Here is a 23142-nt window from a genome sequence, read left to right as displayed (position 1 = left end):
GGGGTGCACTTTAGCGGAAGACCCCTAGCCCTCGCCGCACTCCAGCCAGGGTGGGAAGTCCAGGGGTCAGAAAGTAGTAGTCCAGCCGTGTGTTTCTTCCACCCGTGAACCCAGCCACAGCTGCTTTCACCAATTAGCTCTACCTCCTGGCTGAAGGATTGTGCCAATTGGCAAATCCAGGCGGCTGGAACAAAATACTGGGGAGGACTTTGAAAATTCTGAACCTGGATTTCCCACCCCTGATGTTCAGTACTTCGAACTGTTTGCTTGACACGGCGGTCCTCCAGAATGACTGGAATGAATGTGACGGCGTTAAGATTTCTCTCGACTTGCTTTAAACGAGGCGCACGGGGTGGGGGGGGTGTGAGGTGGTTGAGTCATCTGAAGGCGAGATGGGAGTGCGCTTTGACCACACGCACTTTCACAATTTGCTCAGAATGGGGAAGGGGGGATTCATTTTAGGAGGAAATCTCTTCCTCTGTCAGACCGCAGATTTGAGAAGTAAAGACCCGGTGGGCTGCGGCCCTCGCGTGCCGCGGAATCGGGGGAATGGGAATCTCGAGCCCTGCCCTCGCGGCTTCCCCTTTCGCCGCGCCGCACGGAGGCGTTAGCCTGGCCCTTTAAGGGCTTCTGACTTTCTCTGTGTTCAGACAGGAAAAAAAAAAAAAAACACTTCTGACTTTTCACAGACAACCTTTTACCACTTCCCTCCCCTGAATCTTAGAAGCTCTTACTAAGATGGGTCTTTCTGAGGGAGCTATGATAAGCATCAATTTAAATACAAGGCTTTGAGATTTGAAATGGGCATATGCTCTGATTTGCTGCACAATGTAGAACAAATGCAGAATATTTCACTTCTGCCAGCACTTTTCACTGCTCTGGGAAAAGTTGAAAGTACACTGAATTCAAGAGTACTTTTCTTGTTGCTTTATTGATTCAGAACTTTCACAGAAAGTTTGCAAGAGCTGCTCGTTTCATGACCTGTGAGTAAGACCGCAGCTCTGGTCGACTCGAGTGCGAGTGGAAAACCCACTTCCTGTCTCCATGAGACTGAATGACACGGGGAGTAACATGATTTCTGTTTTGTTTTTGTTTTTTTGGGTGCAGAAAAAGGTGCAACGCGCTCACCCTTAAGGAATATCCAAAAAATTGTTTTATTCAAACATGACCTTTCAGCTGCCATGACCTTCATCAGATTAAAACAATGACCACAGACAATGTATACCGTATGGTATTTAGCTCCTAGGTGAACAGGTGCACACAGCTAATACAGAGTCGTTGAAAACAGATGAGACAGATATTTGTCTGTGTTTCATGTGGTCATTGTTTTGATCAGGTTAAGGCAACGGTGGCCAAAACTTAAATAGTAAAAATATTTTCTGTATTTCCTCAGGGCGAGAGTTGCGCCTTTTTCCCGCACCTTCTGAAATAAGTTTTTTTGGGTAGCACCTCATCTCTAGCTGCTAGTGGTGGGCGTTGCTGTTCTTTTCAGGGTCACAAATCATTTGACTCCCTGAAAGGATTTGTTTACCGATCCGTTCACGGGTTCCTTCACTGCTCTCGTTCAGATTCCCGCTAACGAGAATGAGAGTCATTCCGTGACTGGTTCAGACTTTCGTTCTCGCTCCCCCTTCGCTGGCTCTCGTTCTTCTCGACCGAGTGACTGAAAACTCTGCGGCTGAAGAAGGAACCCAAACCCGGTCGTGTGGGCTCATTCTCGAACTGTTTCAGCGAGGAACTGCTCAGAAATAAGTTACTTACTCTCCTTTGTAGGTGAATTCCTACAGCAGCACAGGCCTGCACAGTTTTTATGCTCTTTAGATGTTTTCGTAACATTCAACCTATTTTTTTGCAGTATATCTGGGTATATTTTTGGCTAAGCTGTAGGCAAATGAGTTTTGATTTTACTCTGGCAAGAGTTTGTTATTGCATTACAGAGGGAGGGAAAAACAAATTAGGGGAGGGAGAAATGTAGCTAATCATTACATGGAGGGGGAGTCGCATCCTTTCGTTCACTGAAAAGATTCGTTTAAAAAAAGCAAACCGTTCGCGAAATGACACCCCCGCTACTAGGTGCTTGAGCTCAGGACTTATTCCGTTTCTATTGTCCTGCTTTTTAAGTACCATAGCCATTGTTACGTAATGCATCCCTCAGAATGAAAACGTTTTTAGCCAATACAGATGATGATCATTGGAAGTTCACCGCTTGTATGGAGCTGTGGAAGAGGCTATGCTAATCGTCCACACGCAGACACGTCGCAGCCTTAAGAAGAGTCCCAGCATCAGCACAGGACTCTCGACGTTTCACCCCGGTGAAAGCCTCAACTTCTGCTCTTTGGAACTGCTCTTCCAGCTAGCTGCCTTATTCAGAGAAAAAAGCACAGCAACGGCGAGCATTGCAACGTTTGCGGGTTCGCGGGCTATTTTGTTTCTCCTGTGTCATTTTTATACCGAGCCCATTGTCCAATAATGAATGTGGCAAGATCAAGGCGTACCTACCCGGTGACCAGTTACAGGCCTTTTTCCGTTTAGAGGAGGAAATCAGTTGAGATGACACTTTCTGTGTCTGTTTACTTGTTGCGGGTTAAAGGATTTAAATTATGTAAGTGACTTTGCTCTAAAAATATTGGTGACACCGTGTAGTTTTACATTTTTTATTTAACAGCGTCCGTTTTAACTCTCTGTCATAAAAAGAGCTCTGATTGAAATGCAGTGCTCAAATGATCTTGGATTACATTGTGATTTAGAGCACCCTGTGCACATCATTATTTTGTGTTCCTTCACAGATGGTGTTTTTAGTCACAGGGTTAAATTTTTTTGATTGATTCATGATTTCGACTACATTATATTTTTGTGAAAAATAGACATAACTGCAATAATGAACCCATCGTAGGTGTAAGATCACAGATGTGATTAGAGTGTTCTTAACTGAACATTCTAATGCTGATGTAACAATCGCTCCTGGTAACTGAAAGCAATGGAGTTCTAGAACACTGTCTTACAATTATGAAACAACAAAGTGTACCTACTCTTCAAAGGGTTTAAGAAGTCTTCGTTTCTACATACAGTTGTGAGCCAAGCCCCTTTAGGACTCATAAAGAACTTTCCGAAATGTGTCGACTACAACAACAGAAGGAAGAGAGCTGCGGTGCACCCTCTGCCACCGAGCGCCAGGCCATCGGCAGGCCCGGCGCTCGCCATTGTCCCGGGCCAGTGAAAGTTCTCACCCGCGTGAATCATGTCGCTGGGGGAAAAACGGGACAGCCGCCGGGCCGCGAGCTAACCCGCTGGACGACCCGCCGGACGGGAGCAGGCGGTCGAGGAAGCCGTTAGTTAGAGCGGGCTGACATCCCTGTTTTGGCGGCCTGGCGGCCTTTGATTCACGCGGCCGAGCGTCGGAAGCCCGCTAACGGCCTTTCCCTTATCGCCCACGCGCGGGGGGGAAACCTCAAGGGAAACACCCAGCCCGTTGGAAGAATGCCATTTGTTCAGATCCTCATTGTCAGCAGCCTATCGTGAGTCAGCACACGGCGGGGGGGGGCTGCGCGGAGGAATTTGCCTTCTGATACCGAGATCCTTATCCGTAGCTTCCCCTCTCTTCCCCCCGTTCCCGCGCACCCGCTGCGGGACGGGCGAGCCCAAAGGGGCCGGGCTCGTTCCCTCACCTGACCCCAGCTTGGGGCTGGGGGACTTTCCTGCCCTCACCAAGGCCTCACCCCTCACCCCCCCCCCCCCCCAACACCACTGCGACCCACCAACGGATTTTCTCACGTGGGTTTGGTTCAGCGCGAGAACAGCCAGTGCTGCCGGTTACAGTGCGAGAGTGTGAATGACTCGCCGCCAAGTCTGTGCTCGCGTAGGCACAGCCAGCGGCATCGCAGCAGCGCCGAAAACGAGCGTCGGAGGCATAGCGTTCTGCTCATTGCCAAAGCGCGGTGTCCAGCACCCGCCCCCCGAGTGGTCAGCAGCCATGCAGGATGACTCGTGGTTGGCTCTGACGCAAAGCAAAATGGAAGACAGGTTCTCGGCTGGCCGAGGTTACAGCGTCTCGTTACCCACCGGCCCCAACTCCCGCTGGTCGATCGGGCTTTCTGAATCAGGGAAAACGCTTTTCTCTGAACTGTTTGTGTTACGCTCTTACAGAAAGAAGAGGGAAAGTTCCAGGGCCAACTGAACAGCTCCGACTGCAGCCAGTACATCCGCGAGCTGAAGGACCAGATAGCGGAGCTAAAGCACGAGGTGAGTGGCAGCCGCGAGCGAACAGCGCACACGCCCTTCGTCTCCTGTGATTCTCAATGGAAACTCCCATGATGCACTGGTCCTCCTCCGTAGTCTCCCTCTGCTGGGAGCGGCGTGTCTGATTGACAGGAGGGTAGGCTGAAACAATATAGTGTATTGTGCAATAAAGTCATTCTGAAGTGCAGTGGTGTTGGGGATGAAGAGGAGACTGAAATTTTTTTTATTTATGCAAGTGCCGTTCTCACCTACCTGAAAACTGGTATAATTTTTGTCTGTCCGGCTCAAGAATGTAAATATTTTAAAGTCACTGGATTAACATTTGGTGTCTTGAGGTTTTTTTCTTTTTCTTGTGGTTTTGCTTAGCAATTTCGTTTTCCTTTTGCTAACCCTTTATTTGCAGTCTTAATTAGTAGTAGAAGCATAAGCCTGCATTCTAGCATATGTGGCTAACAACCTTACTGCTAACGCAGAGAGTTGTAGGTTCGAGTAGTTAATACATTGGCCTTGCTTGGGGAAGCAAAAAGCCAGTTTGTTTGAGGAACTACAAAACTGATGCTCATATCCAAACACATTATCTTTAGTTCTGTAAAGCGTCTTATGTGCGTATACTCTATATGCTTCCTGTTGCACCTCAGTGTGAAAGCCTCTTGGGAGAAGCCCAGCCCCAACACAGGCTCTACACGGGCTCAGAGACCGGAGAATTACCTTACCTGGGCGAACGTGATCGCAGTGGATTTGATGGATGTCCCTTCACTGAACGCAGTTTCATTTGGAATGCATTTCATTCTTGGGGGCCCGCTAGGCTGTAGCTCTAAAGACGCCCGATGATGACTATGGCAGGCTCCCCCCCAGTGAGCATGCTCAGAACGCCCTCTCCTCACGACCCCCAGTGAGCATGCTCAGAACGCCCTCTCCTCACGACCCCCAGTGAGCATGCTCAGAACGCCCTCTCCTCACGACCCCCAGTGAGCATGCTCAGAACGCCCTCTCCTCACGACCCCCAGTGAGCATGCTCAGAACGCCCTCTCCTCACGACCCCCAGTGAGCATGCTCAGAACGCCCACTCCTCACGACCCCCAGTGAGCATGCTCAGAACGCCCTCTCCTCACGACCCCCAGTGAGCATGCTCAGAACGCCCTCTCCTCACGACCCCCAGTGAGCATGCTCAGAACGCCCACTCCTCACGACCCCCCAGTGAGCATGCTCAGAACGCCCTCTCCTCTGGCCGTCTGCAAGGGACTGGACTGTAATCAGCAGCCCATCTGCTGCCACTTCTCCAATGCTTCGAGGAACCCTGACCGGTCGCGTGCAAGAGCGTTGCTCACTCATCTTACTCAGGGCTGGGGTGGCCTTTGTGCACGCTCACCCTAACCAGAAATGCCACAGAGCCCGGCCTAGCTGTAGCAGCTTCGCCAAACTGTCAAACTGCCAACAACGGCTGCATGTACAGTCGGGGTTTGAGCCAACAGAGTGACTCCATAAGAATGAGTTTGTTAGCCAGTAGCATCATTTGGAACGAGGAGAGTGTCCTTTTAAACGCATTTCCATTTCAGTTATTTGGCAAGAACATTGGCAAGTTATGTTCAAGCGAGTCGCAAATCCCTCAAGCTCCCCCCACCACCACATACCCCCCACCCCAAATAACTCCTGGTCAGTGACAACAAGGTAGGGCCACAAAGTAAAATTTTGTCTTGGGCCCCAAAAAGGTCAGAGTGGCCCTGCCCATAACTGACTGTTTCGTTACGTAAATCACATCTGTGTGATTTTTTGTTTCAGGTCCCTAAGTCGATCTTCAGATTGCCACTTGACTTGTTTGTAAATATGAATTTTCTTGTAAAAGAGTACTGGGCCTCTGATAATTGAAGGGCTTGCATCAACCGGCTTATTTAGTCCAAGCTTAGTTACCTGCCCGTATGTCGTATATGTATCACATATTATACAATGTTTATCTGGTCAGCATTACTTGCAGCCAGTGGTCTAGATACTATTTTGCTACTTCTCTTTTTCGAAATGGTGGAACGGAATCATACTGCTTTAGGCTGTCAGATTGAGAAGCTGGCCAGTTCAGTCCTATCACCTCTTTGATTTTAAGGCCAATATGCTTCTCTGAGGGACTTCTTGATGTTATTTCTGTGCTTTGAGAAGCCTGCTATCTTCCTCAAATTGAGCTTTAGGTGGACATACACACTGGCAGTTATGCCAAGATACATGAACGTGTCAGAGGGAGAAATTAGGAAAAAATTCACTGTCATCAGCATAGCAATGGTATGACATGTCGTGAGCAGAGAGAACTGGAAAAAGTGATTTAGTGGAAAGAAATAAGAGGAGAGGACCAAGCTCTGAGCCTTGTGGGACACCGGGGAAGAGCGGGAGGGGGGAGAAGGCCGATCTCCTCCTGGCTACCCGATAGGATCGCTGTGCAAGCTACGAGGCAAACCAAGTGAGGGCGTAGCTTTAGATGTCCGTGTCTGCAAGGCATGAAAAAAGAAGAGGTTGACGGCGTTGACCGCAGGAAACGAGTCGAGCTTGGTGAGGGCGGAGTAGTGTGACTTGGGTCTCACTGAGTTGAGAGGTGCTGTGCCTGTGGCCAGTCTTGAAGCCCTGTGGGTTGGTCTTGAGGAGGTTGTTCTGACAGTCGGCTGCAGACTGCACGCTCAGGAGTTCTCGATTAAACCTGAGAGTTTTAGTTCGAGAGCCTGGCACGTTGCTAATTGTGTGCTGCTGGGTTCAGAGAGGGTTTTGTGAAGAGAACAGTGACACAGGCCCTCTTAGTAGCAGAAACGGAGCAGTTAAGGGAGCAGTTGATGACAGTTGGCAGTTGGCCTCAGTTATTTTCATCTCAAATGTGTCATGACAGGTGAAGTGTTTTGGAAATCTACACTAATAGTTCTGCAAGTCTTAACGGCAAAGAGAGCCTCTCTCAGTAACCACCACACCGACAGACAGCTGAGGTGGGCGAGCGAACTACACTTCCGCCCCCCCCCCCCCCTTGCTCAGTGAACAATTCACAGGGGAGGATGCAGTCAGATTTTAACAAAAAAAAAAAAAAAAAAAGTAAGTGTCTTGCGGTTAAAATTGAGAAGTAGTAAATCTTGCATTGTGTTCCCTCGGGTGCCCTATCTGGGCCCCGCAGTCGGCCGGCGCAGGGCCGGTCGGGGCCCACGTCCTCCCCTCAGGCCCCGAGGTTGACCAGGGGCACCGGGGGGCGCGAGTACGTGCCGCGGGGGGCCTGCGTCTCTTGCATGTCCTGTCTGATTTAAGCGGTTGCGGTGGGCTGGAGGAACGGGTGAGGGGTTAAGATAGCGCTCCCCGAGAGTCCCCGTGCGGTTTCTCAGACGCCCTGATGTCTCCCCGCAGTTCCAGTCCCTGCGCACGGTTCTCACAGCTCAAGCTAAATCTGTCTGGTCCTGCAGAGGTGAAAGCTCAGACGCTAAAAGGTTATGACGGGGGGGGAAAAAAATACACAAGTACAATGCGCAAGGCATGAATATACTTTGTCATGTGGTAAAACCATCTGCTGCATGCGATTTAAAAGAAAGTGTATTAAAAGATGCATTCTGAGAATGCAGGTTTCAGCCTGCTTTGACTGGCTGGAGCAAGCTGAGAAGAGTCTTTCTGTAGCAGTGGAAAAATGGCACTTTCAAACACAGTTTCTCAGCGTGTCTCATCTGCTCTTTGTTTTGTCACGCTAAAGAAGGCCTTGCCTTGGAATCCTTCCTGTCCTTTACTGTTGTTACTAGGCTACAAGACTATCCTAAGATGGATGAAGGCGGCACCTGATCTCTGCAGGTTCACTGAGGGTAGCTTTGCCCAGGTACTTTGTGTCCAGTGCTGTTTTTTTTTGGTGTGAGCCTGCCCCAAGCTCCTCTTCAAGCCACATGACCCCAGTACAGAATGCGGGGCACAGCAACCCATTTTGTCACCTTGAAAGGTCCTGCTCTGCCACTGTCTGTGAGGGACGGTCTCGGCCCCTCCGTCTTTACGGGCCAGTCCCACGCACCATGTTCCTCCTTTTGCGTCGTCTGAGAGCCTTTGAAAATTTAGCATCGTTTTGGTGCATGTTAGATGCCCCCTCTTAATTTTGTGTCTTATTGTATTCAGCACAGATTACATCAAACTGTGGCCTCTTTCAATCTACATTCAGCCTTAACTTTGACTTTAGAGGAAATGCAAGCGTTACACTTTTTTTTTTTTTGCTTGTGAAGAAAGAAATAGTCTTGGTTTAAACTGTTAGTCAAAGTTAAGGACAGATGGTGATCTCCTGTAACTGTGCTGTTGGTTGCATGTGTTGTTTTCCAGTCATGTTGTTATTAACATCTTTTGTAGGGAATGCGCAACCGTGAAAGAGCTTTCAAACATGAACCAGAGTAGAAAGAAAGCAAAAAGATGTTCTCAGAGGTTCAAGACACCGATTGTCATTGCCTTGCAAACCTCGCTCTGTTTTCCTTTGCATGCGTATGTGGTAACATTCATGTTTTAAAATGGAGCAATTCTGTTTATAATCTCACGGTGTTGCAGTCGCATACTGATTTACCCCGGCAGAAGCGCGTCTGTTTGAGCAACAGAAATAGACCATACGTTCAGGGGAGCGAGACAAAAGCCCAAACATTTATTTCCAAACTACCACAGCGCCTTGCACTACAAGATTCAAAATGTCAAGAGGGGAAAAAAAACAGCAGACGACCATCACTGCAGGTCTTTGCTGCTATTTCAATCAGGTACTCTCTAAAGAGGCTGACATGCTCTCCTCAGCCACAGAGCTCTGAGCAAAACCAGACTTTTGACTAATCTCACAAGATCAAGAAGTGATGACCTGTTATGTCCGCGAAGAGTTCTTCTCTGTTCTGTCGCTGGTTTCCTGTTCTGACTCACCAGAAACCGGAGGGCTACACTTTGTCACGTTTACACTAGGCTAGGGCCCGTCGGACTCAATCAAGTCCTTGTACTGTGCCGCACCGTCTACTCAGTAGAAATCTATGTAACGGGCTTTGCTCTTTGTGCAAAGGGGTTATCGAGGGGTTTGTAAAGGTTTGTGCATATCTGAAGCAGGCGTTTGCAAGTGCATTCTTTGATCTGTTTTTTGCACGTGTTGCTGAAGTGATTGCTGGAATTAAGAGCAATACTTAGCAAACAAAAAAAAACAAAACAAAAAAAGAAAAATACATTTTTAATGTCAGAGGGCAGAAAACCAAATGAATCGCGAATATGCGAGAGAGTGCTTCTGAACGAAATAGAACCGCAGAAAACGCTTTGCCATTATTCTAAACTGCCGTTCTCACCGTCTCTCCCCACATGGCTGCATGGTGTGGCAGTCTGGACCAGGTAAGTGCTGGCCATGACTGGGCACTGGCACTGGCAGGGGGGTCTCAGGCTCTGTAAGACCCAACCCAGCTCAGTCCAGCCCAACCCAGCACAACCCAACCCACCTCTCTGTCCCTCCCATTCTTCAACACTGCACTGCATTCAATTTGTCCTGTTCTCCATTTTTTCTTTTTTTCTTTTCTTTTTTTTTGGTTTTGCTGCATCCCTGGATACTATTTTACGGCATGTTATGTAGTGAATGCACTTCCACTGTGTGTAAGGGAAGCCCGGTTTGCCTGTACGTTTTGCTTTCATGAATGTCGCCTGTTGCATGCCTTTCACTTTCGAGGTGATGATATTGCTGGAGGATTTCCAAATTCTTCCTCAGATTCCTGCTGAAATTTCAAACTCCCTGCCCTCAGTGTTGTTTTTTTGGAATGCTTTTCATCAGTCTCATTTGGATTATTTATTCTGGTTTTTGGTCCCGGTTCCCCTGCACAGTTAGCCAAACAGATGGGCGATATGAACGTGCTGCATGCCAGAGGGGCTGTCGGTTTAAATGTGATTTCGCTGGTGTGACTGAGCCTGGGGTTCGAGCGGCTGCTTGGCTGCGCAGTCTCACTCAGTGTGTGTGTGTGTGTGTTCCCCTGCAGATCCAGTGCCTGCGCAGCCAGAGGGGAGTGTGCAGCCAGCCCTCTTTTGACGGGATCCACATCGTGAGCCACTACATCGGGGACGACGGGCCGTACCTGTCCCCGGACGCCCCCTCCCCCCCGGAGTCCCAGCGGGACGTCACCCGAATCGTCCTGCACTCCAGCGTGGTGGACACGGACAGCGACGGGGAGGAGGACAGCCTGCGCCTCACCGTCCCCCCCGCCGCCGGCCCCCAGCAGGCCCAGAACAACCGCAAGACCACCACCGTGTGACGGCCAGCAGGGCGGCGCTCTCGCGCCACGGTTCGGGGAAGAACGTCCCGCTCTGCGCTCGTTCAGGACCTGGATGGGTGGAGGTGGGGTGGGGTGTTTGGGGGCATTGGCAGTTCCCCCCCCTCCTGCGGATAGAAGCGCAGATTTTCGGTCTGAGGAACTCTCAAAGTGGCTTCCTCTTTAAAAGCACGGAAAAGCAGACAGAGAGACAGAACCTGACCCAGCATGTCACTTCCACTTGCTCTGGAGTCTGCCTTGCCTTTGCCAAAATGCAGTGCGATGCCCACGCTTCACTGCCATCCAACAGACTCCAGCGGGAACAGACACTTGTGGGGGCCAGTAGGGGGCAGTATTAATGCTCAGCTGTAGTCATGCCGGTGTTGGAACCTCTACAGGTCCCCCCCCCCCCCGTGAGCCACCGTGAAAATCAGAAACTCACTAACACGCGCACACACACACGCACACACACACTTGGCTCCAGGTACAACAACATAGACAGAGACTTTGTGCAATATCTCCTTTTATGCTTGACGACAAAAGTTTTATCACGTTTTTTTGTTGAAATATTTTATGTTTGGAACGGTTAATTTGTGTTGCTCGACGGACATTGCAGCCGATTCACTCCGTATGAATTCAGCAATTAGCTGCTCTGATGTGCAGCTCCCACTGAGAGGAGCTGTGCACACAAAGTTGTTTTGGAGTGATCTGTATTAAGCATTAAACACTCCAGTATAAATGCCAGAAAAGTAACTCTATTAGACTTTTTTTTATTGGCTGTGCTTTTTGCCAGCAGCCATATGGTCAATAGAGATCTGTATCTGTGTATATATTTAGTACTCAAATTTTTTTTTTTTTTTGTGTTCATATCATTATATTGACTTGAAGCCTTTCATAGATTATTTCACATGATCTGCTTTTAACATCTATTATTACCATTGATTTTAAAGGGACATTTCACTCATTAATGCGTTGTGATTTCACGTGAAGAAAGATCAGAGATTCAAGCAAGCAAAGTTGTTTTTGTATGCAAATGTTATTTATGGGCATTTTCTGAGGTTGAATGGGAAACTGCAGGAAAGTGTATTGTGTGCATGTGTGCGACAGATAGGCAAATGGCTCTGGAGGACTCTAATTACAGCTGGTGATTTATTCTGGGCTGTCACCGATATTGCATTCTGTTTAATCAGTGCATATCACGTCTTGGCTCTGAATTAGCTATAATCAGGTCTCTGTAATGGTAAACTGTAATGGTTTGGAGCCGTTTGCTAAATGAGGACGTACATGTTCCAGTGTAAACTGATGCACACAAACCGATGCGTTTCTCATGAACTTCCCCACCCAGTTTCTTGGTACACTTGTTTTCTTGACAGATGATTGGCTTGTTTAAAATCACAAGTCAGTTTTAAAGTAAACCGTATACAGATGTATCAAGATACCAGAGAGTGAACTTGACACCCGTGTGTTTCTGTAGGTCTGATTTTTATACCCGAAGTGCTGATCTTCAGTATGTACTGTACATGTATGAAAAGACTATTTACACATGACCTGCGACGGGCAGGGGATTATTTACTGTGATACAGTAGAAAAGGGAGCTTATCAAATCAAAAATGTATTTAAAGAACAAACTGATAAATACTGTGTAGCCTCGATGGCCACTTTTATTTCTTTACACCCTGTAAATATGTTTTTTTTTTTGTTTGTTTGTTTTTTGGTTTGTTTGTTTTTAACTAAATGCAGATATGCATTGCTGGTAAAAGGAAGCGACCATTTCTCACTCAGTCACTGTGGACAGGAAGTCTTCGGCTCTGGTGGATGTTTTCATTTGTGTGTCCAGTGCCTGCGACCGGCGGGCCTCACAGCCTCAGTGCTCAGCTGTGTGAGAGAGAGAGATGGCCACACTGTGCAGGGTGTACACCACGAGATGCGTCTCTCTCTCTCTCTCTCTCTCTCTCTCTCTAATGATGGCCCAGCTGGACAGAGCCCTGACCTACGTTGCCTTGGATCCAGTGGCACTAGACAGTGGGTCTGAACTAACACCCTGCCGGAGTCCTCTGGCTTTCCCGCTTCCGTCACTGGACACCTTCCCCACCTAGAGGTTCCAAACCCGTGCCTCGAATTCACTCCAAGCCCTCAAGCAGGCCTGAATGGCGCTTCTGATTAGAACGTAATGATGATGAATCTTTGGGCAGAGTCTACTTGGTAAAGTGTCCCGTGTTAAATCCGCTCTTACAAAGTGCATATCCTTCCTGCTCTGGTCCAGAGTTAGAGTTGAATTAACAATGGACATATTACTGTGTAGTCAGTTCACTCCATAGGGAAAAGGACACTGGTAGCTGGTGAGAGAGGCACGTCCTTTTGGGGGAAAAATACCAGCCTGGCAACACTATCCGTTGGACACATTTCAAAATGCATATTTAAAAAACACTGTGTGTAATGTTTAAAATAAAAATGTCATTATTTAATCAAATTGTTCTGATGTCTTATCAGTTGCCATCTAGCTTCATGCATGCAATCAGTATTTGAGCACAGTGGTATCAGGCAATGCTGAAGTTTTCAGAAGTAGAATTTAAGCCATTTTTTAACAAGTGTGTGGTGGGAAGTTTTTATAACTTAAACTGACCAGAATTTATCTCTCCCATGTTAAAACTGCTTCATGTTACGTTTTCCTTTTTTTCCCAAGTTACATGAACAAGTGTGTTTTTCTCACCATGAAACCCATCCTCAACCAAAAGAAAAATTCCACTCCCAAGAGTTCTTTCCAGCTGTAATCACAGGGACCAGGGACTCGAACGGGGCTGTTTTCCAAGCTCAAACCCTTACGACATCGCCTGACAGGCGTGACTGCTGCACTGTTTTCCCCCCTTTACCTGGAGGTGAAAAGCGAATCTGACGGTAATTGTCCATTCCCTCCAGTGACCTCCATCGCAGACCAAAACAACACGTATCATAACGCTAGTCTATTAAGATGACGGGGCATCGCTCGTTGAATGTTGTGAATGTTTTATGGACGTCATATTCTTACGAATTGAAATTGATACAGTGCTTTGCGCTAGGCTGCACATTATTGTTTTACGCGCAGGTTTACTGAAACGACGCGATATACAGACGATAAATATAAATCTGTATTTACACACGCATGGGATCAGTTTAGCAATGTACTGGGAGTGTTGTGTAGTTAACTGCTAAGAATAAATCTGGATAATGTTTTAATTTTGGATAGACATTTGAATCCACAACTCCGCCTACAACTCCAAATATAAAACCTCCTGCGTCGAAAAGGAAATGAGAAAATAACTAAATCCGTTCCTTTAAATTATGCCAGAGCAGTCTGTGTATAACCGATTCTTCCGGTGCAGAGACACTGTCGCTGTACTCCCAAATTAAAAATCAAATGGTTGCATAAAGGAAAGGGATAAAGTTGCAAAATTGTATCTTCTCACTACGAGAACACGAACAGAAATGCAGACCACAGTTCATCGGGAGTACCCCATCCAAACCTATTCTCTGAGTTCGTCTTCATTTTCCCCTATTACCTGAATTGTCCGATATGGCCATCATGTGGTCGGGGTGTTTGCAGCAAATGCACGGTGACGTGAAACTCCATAGAATTGATGAAACGAATGATTTACAACTTTCCCAGAATGCATGGATTCGGTTCTGCGTAGGAATCTCGCCGGTAGCATTTCTAAATGGATGTAGGCTGCTGTCGCATGTTCGGCCTGTTAAAAGAATAACTACAAAGTTGCGGTTGCTATTTTTTCATTTGTCTGTAAATCTCTGCATCCAAACCATACGTGCTTTTCTGTATTAATTTGAGAGAACCCCCAATAACGATATGTTACTCTGTGACATCATTGATAATAATTCCTCGTTTAAATGAATACAATTAAGACGGGATTTAAGAAACCCCCACAAAAATGCGCACAGCCGCCGCGTCTCTCACGTTTGCTTGTGAAACGTAGATTGCAGAATTCTAACGTTCAGGAAGTTCTCTTCATGTAAGGGGCTGAACTGCTGGAGCTAGAAATTCAGATGGGGGAACACATGGGGCCATTAAGCCTGCATATTCAGAGGGATCCTGAGTACAGCGGGCACTTGGATTAACAGGTAAATCACTATATCGCTGGAAGGTTTTATATCCAAAACTTTAATTAATCTGCTACGACGTGGGATTTTAATGAGGTCAATAACGTTTATTAGCCAAATTTACTATCGTACGTGTTAATACCGGGTCGTCTGTATGTTATAGCCTACCTTGAAGAGGTAAGATTTTGTAATTTATTCTGAGATAGCCTATTGCTCAAGCCGTAGCATCTAAATAAATCGCTCATGCTACTCCACAAAAGTGCATATATTTTCTTTGAACCAATCAACGTAAAGGGCACTTAAATTTTGTTAGAAAAAACTGGGTACGTTAATGTATGTCCACACCACTGTTATAGATTCGAGTAGGCTATATTGCATGACCATCATGTTCAATGAGTGTACTATTAAATACCATTCATGAAATGCCAGATTCCCTTGCATCGAGACAGATCGGGAATGTAAATACGTAAAACCAAATACTGTTATTAGCCAACCAAATTACACTTAAATTCAATGAATAATATATGTCGATTTATTCCATCACATTAATTTTAAACATTTTACACAGCATAAATATATTTTCAGAGAGAAAGAAATATCATGATAAATTACTGCGTTTTGTGCGTATCCTACACGTGCTGCTGCTGTCTTATCTGAAGTCCCCACGTAGGCTCCCAGGTGGCGTTGCGTTTTGCTTTCCCACGTTTATTGTAACGGATGCTATCTTGACTGCCAAAAAACCTTGAGCGCAAGGTTTAACATAAGCAATGATTTCATTTCACGTCGAGAGCACTGGTTTCAAATTTGAAGAAGATAAGCTCGTCGACAAATCAGGGCATAGTTTTAAAAACTTTTTTTTAAGTCTAAGCAACCTGTGTCATTCGCAGAATGGTATTGTACAACGGTCAAATGGTATTTTTTTAAATTAACAAATTACACTTAGTTTTGACACAAAGTTGGCACAATGCAACTCGCGGAATCACGCGCTCGTCTGACATTGTTGATAAAAGGAATTATTTCCGTTCTCTTGAAACCTTGAAAAAGGGAAAATAGCTAATCCGATTTTGTTTTGTGGATATATGCGTGGGATTCCACGTACCTAGTGATGACTTAAAATAATCAACAGAGGGCACAGGTTGCGGTCCTGAGTCTCCTCAACGATTGTGTTACTAATTTTTTTAGATGGCTTTGATTTCCAGTGCGTGGGATATTAACGGAGAGTTGTTCTCAAGGTTGTATGTCAACCAGGTGATATTCCCTATCCCTATGTGTAGGCCTATGTTACTTCTATGATGATGTCCAACCCTATTAATTATGAATTTTCTTGCAATCTTGAAGCTCTATCTCGCTCAGCGCACACTATACATAACCTTAAGTGCACCAAGATATTCTATATCGAAGGCGAGCCACACAAGTGTTTCTGCACTTAAACATGCACAGAAAATATAGAAAAAACAAACATACAAACAAACAAATAAATAATGTGCACATGATGCAGCTATATATAGCTATATAGTCTAGTATATTTAAACGACATAGCAGAGGTTAATTAACACATTTCTTTTGTCTTTTTTTTCGGGAACAGGTGTAGTTACCCGGTCGCCGGTTCAGTGACTGCAGGATGAGAATAGTGGCACGCGCCACGATCAGCTGTGTAATGCAATAGCTTTGGTCCCTACTTGCAGTCTGTCGTGTAATGTGAATGCAGTCTACGTGTGTATAATTAGAGGGGATAGGAGCTGCAGACAAGGTAGCTCTGTTTACTCGCGCATAGCTACGTAATCCAGGATGTAATTCGAGACAGCAGAGGTGGGACTCGTTCATGTGGGTGAACCAATGTCTCCTGTTCACTTTTGTTTAACTAAAATTGTGTGCTTCTTGGATATATATAAAAATCGCGTGTAATACGCATATCACAACAAGTAATTAAACGGTTTGTTTCGCTAAATTCATTGGCTTCATCGTTGTTTTTTGAGCCAGTCTCAGGACTGATATAGGTCTATAAATTCACTGTGAGGCAGTCATCCCATGAATTCACATATTAAATGTACTTTTCATGGTGTTAGGTGTTGTGATCAATATAAAAGTACCCATTGAGATTTTTACATTTTAAACAAACAAACAATTATAAATAAATAAATAAATATCGTTTTCAACATAAACTACTGATGCTTAGGATATTCATAATCTAATCCTGATTAAATGTCACGTGAATTGGTAGTTAAAATGCTTATATGGGACCAGAGGGCGCTGTCTTGTAATAATTGTTCTGAAACGGGCGACTTGTCTGCAACTGTTCGATCTAATGGTCTGTCAATCATTAAGTTAAGTTTTGTCCAGTTGAATGTATATTTACACCAGAAGTGAAGCTCTAATGCTTACCCCCAAGGATTTATAACAAATACATGTACATTGAATATACTCTCATTTAGAGGCATATTTAAATACATTTTTAAAAAAAAACCCAGATGCCGAGCTCCTGAGAAGACCCACGCTTAATCGTGGGAGTGAGTGGCTTGTCACTGTTCAGTTAAATTTGCTGGATTGGAACATCTGGTGCATTTATACGTTATTTTATTCTTCCATCTACTGAAGAATAAACTTGCATAATATAACGAGGCCATTTATAAAAGTAAAAGGAAGCAGGACCTATAGCGGCCATCCCTGGTCGAGGCTGCATTATAGGGTAAAATGAGTACCCCCAACCCCCCTACCCCGCACCCCCTCCTCCGTATTTCCACTTATTCGTGGTGCTGCAGGATTGAGTAGCAACGTGATAAAGCAGTGTGTCACTTATCCAGATTGCCATCAGTTTAAATTCCCTCCGGTAATACAGTAGGGGCTGTCTCACGTTTGTTGTTGGAGGGACCAATCACAAGCCTCGGGGGCCTGTGGGATGGTTACCTCTTCAGGCACCTGCCCTCATAACACCTGGTGAACGATCCAGTTGGTTTGTGCACGCCCCATCCCTTGCCAAGAGTACTTTATATTGAAGCTGATATCCACCCACGGTCTTCAAATCTTTTCAGAGTTAAAACAGTGCTGTCTGCTTCGTGGGACCAACAGGTTCGAATCCCGAGAGATTTTCGAACTGAAGCGTGAGAGCTGCAAGCAGTAAAGATGCCGAGGTCGTTCCTGGTGAAGAGCAAGCGCGCTCACAGCTACCACCAGCCACGGTCATTTGAAGATGACTACAGCAGACTAGACACTATTTTAGCTCATATATGCGCAGGTATGGAGCTTACTTAATACAACTAAAATTGATTTTATGTTTGTGTACTTACATTAATTTCATAGGGCAATACATTATATGAATGCTATATTTTTGGAATGTTTGCATACGTCATGCACATTTCAATTGATATTTGAAAATGCTTAAACATTTTTGACAGTTATCAATGAAATATATCACTCTGTTTTGTAATATTTAATATAAAATAATGTTTTGTTAGAAAGAACTCGCTTCAAAATTCGTAATTTATAGTATATTTGTGTTTTGTATATTTTATGTATTTAGAGGTTTGAATAGTCTACTGGGAAATTGGTGAACGTTTACACTTGATGCTTGAGTCAAAATATCAAATTGTGCAAACTGATTGTATGAAAAGTCGCTCTGTGTTTACTATAAACGCATACAATGGAAACAGGCAAGTGGAACGGATCCATTTCATATTTGGTTCTCCGTCTTTACAATCAGAAAGCAAGACTCCAGAAGTGTCAGGACACCGCTCGGGAGCCCTGGCCGCCAATGCGCGAGGCAGGGTTTCCCCGGAGTCTCATATGGTGGACACCGCTGACCTGTCCTCTAAGTCGCCTGGCAGTTGTGAAGGCAGTGTGTGCGGCCGGTCCTCGGACTACGAAGACTTCTGGAGACCCCCGTCACCCTCTGCATCACCAGGTATGTCTTTTTAGTGAAATGAACTTGCCACTGCTATGCTTACGCCCTTGTACTGATTGCATAGACTGTGATAACTATGAACCAGGGAAATCAGAGTAATAGCCTAAATCATAGTTCGCGCAATAGCCTGATATATAGTCGCTGAAAGGTTTAGTGTAAAGGAATGACGTAATGTATGTATTTTCCCATCAGATTCGGACAAGTCTTTCACACCCTCGGTAGATGAGACCCAGCCGTTCACAATACCCTTCCGACCCTACGCTTGGAGCAATTATTCCGGGTCCGAACTCAGGAACCTCGTACAGCAATCGTATCATCACCACCCGATAACTTTGGACCGCAGCTCCACGTTGGGACTTTATGGGGAGAGAGGGGCCGATGCATCCTTACTAACTGAACGGGATCCTGGACTTTACAGCGATTACTGCTCGGCAACAGGGCTTTATGAAAGGCGCACCAATCCCAGACTGTACTCGGACCACAACATGCTCAAGAAGGCTCCGGAAATTAAGTCGGAGTCAGACCTGCTCTGCAACACTCTCCTGCTGAACGGATCGTACAAGTGCATCAAATGTAGCAAAGTAAGCCCACACAACCTTCGGTTCCATTAAATGCAATTAACTGTGTATTTACAGGCTAATCATAGAATAGAAAGAATGACGTAGGCTATTGTGATGTTTAGTTTATACACACTGTGCCAGTATCAATGAGTTATTTATTTTAAAGTTCTATTTAAGTGTTAATTGCTTTTCTTAAGCAAATGTAGGCTGTTTTTGGACACAATCTGAATGTGCTATATTGTTGGAAAGATGATGTTAATTCAATCAATCACAAGCATTATGTTTACTCAGTTAACTGAAAACGCTTGTTTCCCCTGTAGGTGTTTTCCACACCGCACGGCCTGGAGGTTCATGTTCGTAGGTCGCACAGTGGCACCAGGCCCTTCGCGTGCGAGTTGTGTGGGAAAACCTTTGGGCACGCGGTCAGCCTGGAGCAGCACAAAGCTGTTCACTCTCAGGTAACCATTAAGGGGGTTCTTCTCCCACGATTTTGGTTTTCATTCATTTACACCGTAATCTGATGTTTCATTAAAATACGAAATCAATTCGTCGTTAATTGTTACTTAATTACAGCCTATTTCCAATAACCATTTCAGGAGAGAAGCTTTGACTGCAAAATCTGCGGAAAAAGTTTCAAAAGGTCATCCACTCTGTCCACTCACCTGCTGATCCATTCCGATACCAGACCGTACCCCTGTCAGTACTGCGGTAAAAGATTTCACCAGAAGTCAGACATGAAAAAACACACCTTCATTCATACAGGTAATAGTGGTCACAAGACAAAAAAAATCACAGCTACAGTCACGTGTTTACAAATCACAATATTAGCCTACACGGAAAACATGCCTGGAAGAATGTTCATTTGTATTTGAAGGGACAAAAGGGAAGTCAAGAAACCTCGTTATTCGTTCTATTAAAGGTAGTTTAGTTTACTGTTTCAGTTCATTTTAGATACACAGGCTAGGCCTACTGCCGCTTTACATGTATTTGGCGTAAATATCCATGTAGCCTACATCAAATGGTGCAATGACATCGTCTTTTTTGGCCTAAGGTTGTCTTGAATTAAACATCTCTGAAATCAAGACTCGAACAGTCGACCTTTCTGAGTTTTTAAATATAGACTATACTGAGTCGGGGAATTTAATAACCCATATAGGCTACACTTATTTGGGACTGTGCGCCATGAACTATTCCATAACAGTTGGACTACACCTAGCCTATAGGCTACTAAGGCAAATACATTTTGGAATGTAAAAACTTAAAACAAATTTGTGATCTTTATAATGAGAGATTTGGCAATCGTGGATGTAATTGTCGATCATCTGATTTGTTTTCAGGTGAGAAGCCACACAAGTGCCAGGTCTGCGGAAAAGCCTTCAGTCAGAGCTCCAATCTCATAACTCACAGCCGTAAACACACCGGCTTCAAACCGTTTGGATGCGACCTCTGCGGGAAGGGGTTCCAGAGGAAAGTGGACTTGAGACGACACAAAGAAACGCAACACGGGATAAAATAAGGAAACGACAGCAATCGCATCCGGGAAATAGGCTGTGTAGCCTACCTGTAGCCTATTGTCACACCAAACACTATTTGATAAACGGTGCAGGTCAATAAAATTGACCGAAGAGCATATTTTGTTGTCAAACATTCTCCCTCGGATCGTTAAAATTCCACAAAGTAATTCGTCAGTGATTTAACCAAAGCGGAATCTGGAAAGCGTTTTCTGAACATCAATCATAGAGAGCTGGTGTTATTTTCAGTTGGTTATCGGCTGATTTTACCCAAATAACAAACACGATTGAATCCCAGTTAGAGCATGTCTGAACCCATAATATTGTGACATAAATAATCAGAGAGGCAATATAACCATTGCGAAGAAGAATGCTGTATATCCTAAAACAGCAGCCCAGGGAGTAAATCGCGTGAAAAAATCACCGCATTTTAAAAGAATGCCAACCAGCACTGTACAGATGCTAGCAAAACAGTCACTACAGAAGAGTGGAGAAGATTGTGTTTAGGTAAAAACATTGAAAGGTGGTACACAGCAATAGACTATTTTTCTTTTTCAACGGTTTCTATCGAGTGTTTTCTGTGTATGTTACTAATTGCACCGTTTTTTTCTTTGTTAGGCTACGTTTCTTTAAAAATCACAATTTAGATATATTTAAGACTATGTTTGCACTTTTGTATTTTAATGGAGCTCAGATATTACACGTGGTCATAAGGTTACTCCTAAATTAAGAGAACGAATGATGCTAAATTACGCTGAATGATGCATTTTTATTATTGTAGGTTATGAAAAATATGGCAGAATGTAGGCTATACAGGCCTATAATTAGATTCATGTTATTCTGTTCTATTGCTCATACTTTATTTGTTGATTCTGTCTTAAATAAATTAAAATAATACAGTCTCATTACTCAATAGTCTATTTGTTTTTGTGTTTTAAATGTATCACCCCAGGAAGGTTATTGAAGTTTTCATTCATTGCAAGACTTGCATTTCAAAACGTAGTTCGTTGTTTTTAATTGTTTTAGCTACATTTTATTTAGGCCATTTATCATTTATTTTTACAAATCGATCAACGGCCTATTTGGAAACAAGTCTGAAGTAGCACTAGGTGAACAAACGATCACTTGAGCGTATAAAAAACTTAATCTCGTTTTTTATTTTTTTCAACTTTTCCTTCATCAGCTATCCACTTTATAATTGTATATATATATATATAGGCTATATATGAATTGTATTTCATATATATATATACGAACAGTTGTGCAATTTTTGAACATGCAAGTTTTCTTAAACATTCATTTGTAGACCGGACTGGCTCTGTAAATCTAGCACAACCCGGTGTGGGGCTGCGGGCCAGTGCGATTTTAGATTTGCATGGAGGGTATTAAAAATGAATGTCGATTCCACATCCAATTATTCATTAAGGTCATTTCTATAGCCTTTGTTTATCGAGGTAACATAAACCAGGTAAAGAGAACTATGACCGTACACCTTTGTTTCAGATATTAATTTTTAATGCAACCTCTAGCGAGCCATTTGGTATAGCTACCACTCTAAGTACAAAATAGCAAAAGGTTGCGGCGCTCTCATTGAAGAGTGAACCTCGAAAAGGCTGAGTTTTCTATCATCAACGGTTGAATGGCCTCAAATATAGCCACAGGAATACACATGAAAGACAAAACACTATAGAAACTGACAAAAACAAAGCAAAGCGTAGCCTAGGTGGGATAAACAGTGTGACGCAAGTTAGCGGTTGGGATTTTTATAGATTTAAATTATCACATGAATTCGTTTGTTTTCCCTGTCTCCAACAGGGAATTAACCATAAACACGACTTAACCATAAACAACCCAGATAAATTATACGGTAAATTAAGATAAAATGTTTAGAAACTCATCCCTTTTAATGACAGTTCAATATAATGTTACCACATTCACCAAAATCACTTACAATGCGAGTTCTCCATCCGCTCACGCAAAACATCTGGTCCCAACCAAATATTTTCAGACACCAAAGCTTGTAAATCAATTGTGTAACATGCGTCTATTGTAACCTAAAGGAAGCGGAGACCCAACGTCACCTTTATTGCACCATTTCGTAAACAAACATTGACAACCTTTGTCGTTTTTATATATTGGAAAGCATGTGGTTGATGGTTGTTTAAAGGGCGGATCTGGATGACTAACTTTCACGAAGTACTGATTTATTTCTTCATTATCCTATTGAACAGATTAGCTACATTGATTATATCTCTGCTCCATCAATGCATATTTATGCATGGATATTCCCTATATCCAAACTTCTGTAACGGCTATTTTAATTGAATCATGCATTTCTGCTTTTACTTCTTGATAACACAATAGCTACCACGTATTTATACTGATGGACAGCCCAAGGATTTAAGCCAATAACCTCGTGTTCCATGATGCATAATTAGTTGCTTCTGGTTGGATGACGTCTCAGGGAGAAAAAAAAAAAAAAACATAAAGTGAAATCACTTCATAGACATTACGCTACTCGAGGTTTTTCACCACTTCTTAACAGATCCGTAGCTATAAGATTCGCCCGGTATAGTTTTTAAAACATTTTTTAAATAATTTTATTTATTGTTAAAAATTGC

At 44.3% G+C, this 23142-nt stretch overlaps 2 protein-coding genes across 9 annotated transcripts in view; both read left to right on the top strand.

Moving 5' to 3' along the window:
• The window catches only part of evi5a (ecotropic viral integration site 5a), a 60591-nt gene extending 47658 nt beyond the window's left edge, over positions 1-12933 (top strand). For all 8 annotated transcript variants that reach the window (XM_064341786.1, XM_064341790.1, XM_064341788.1 and 5 more), the window contains 2 exons: positions 4144-4239; positions 10194-12933. In XM_064341786.1, the coding sequence (XP_064197856.1) occupies positions 4144-4239; positions 10194-10466 (369 nt within the window). In that variant the 3' untranslated portion in view covers positions 10467-12933. The remainder of the gene's footprint in view (positions 1-4143; positions 4240-10193) is intronic.
• An 857-nt stretch (positions 12934-13790) lies between these two features.
• Positions 13791-21429, top strand: gfi1aa (growth factor independent 1A transcription repressor a). The gene is made up of 7 exons (XM_064341795.1): positions 13791-14573; positions 17582-17784; positions 18250-18450; positions 18643-19031; positions 19331-19468; positions 19607-19772; positions 20348-21429. Exons 2-7 carry the CDS (start codon positions 17673-17675, stop codon positions 20524-20526), a joined length of 1185 nt encoding a protein of 394 aa, XP_064197865.1. The 5' UTR covers positions 13791-14573; positions 17582-17672; the 3' UTR covers positions 20527-21429.
• Positions 21430-23142: the final 1713 nt, after the last annotated feature.

This window comes from Anguilla rostrata, chromosome 6, assembly GCF_018555375.3.
Source record: "Anguilla rostrata isolate EN2019 chromosome 6, ASM1855537v3, whole genome shotgun sequence".
NCBI lineage: Eukaryota > Metazoa > Chordata > Actinopteri > Anguilliformes > Anguillidae > Anguilla > Anguilla rostrata.
The sequence above is the reverse complement of the archived record's forward strand: the minus strand, read 5'-3'. Positions and strand labels throughout refer to the sequence as shown.

Bases quoted from the DNA above. Each gene is read 5' to 3' on its own strand.
- gfi1aa (XM_064341795.1), top strand. From the start codon at position 17,673: ATGCCGAGGTCGTTCCTGGTGAAGAGCAAGCGCGCTCACAGCTACCAC. The intron at 17,785-18,249 runs GTATGGAGCTTA...CTTTACAATCAG, and splicing joins TTTAGCTCATATATGCGCAG to AAAGCAAGACTCCAGAAGTG. The intron at 18,451-18,642 runs GTATGTCTTTTT...TTTTCCCATCAG, and splicing joins GTCACCCTCTGCATCACCAG to ATTCGGACAAGTCTTTCACA.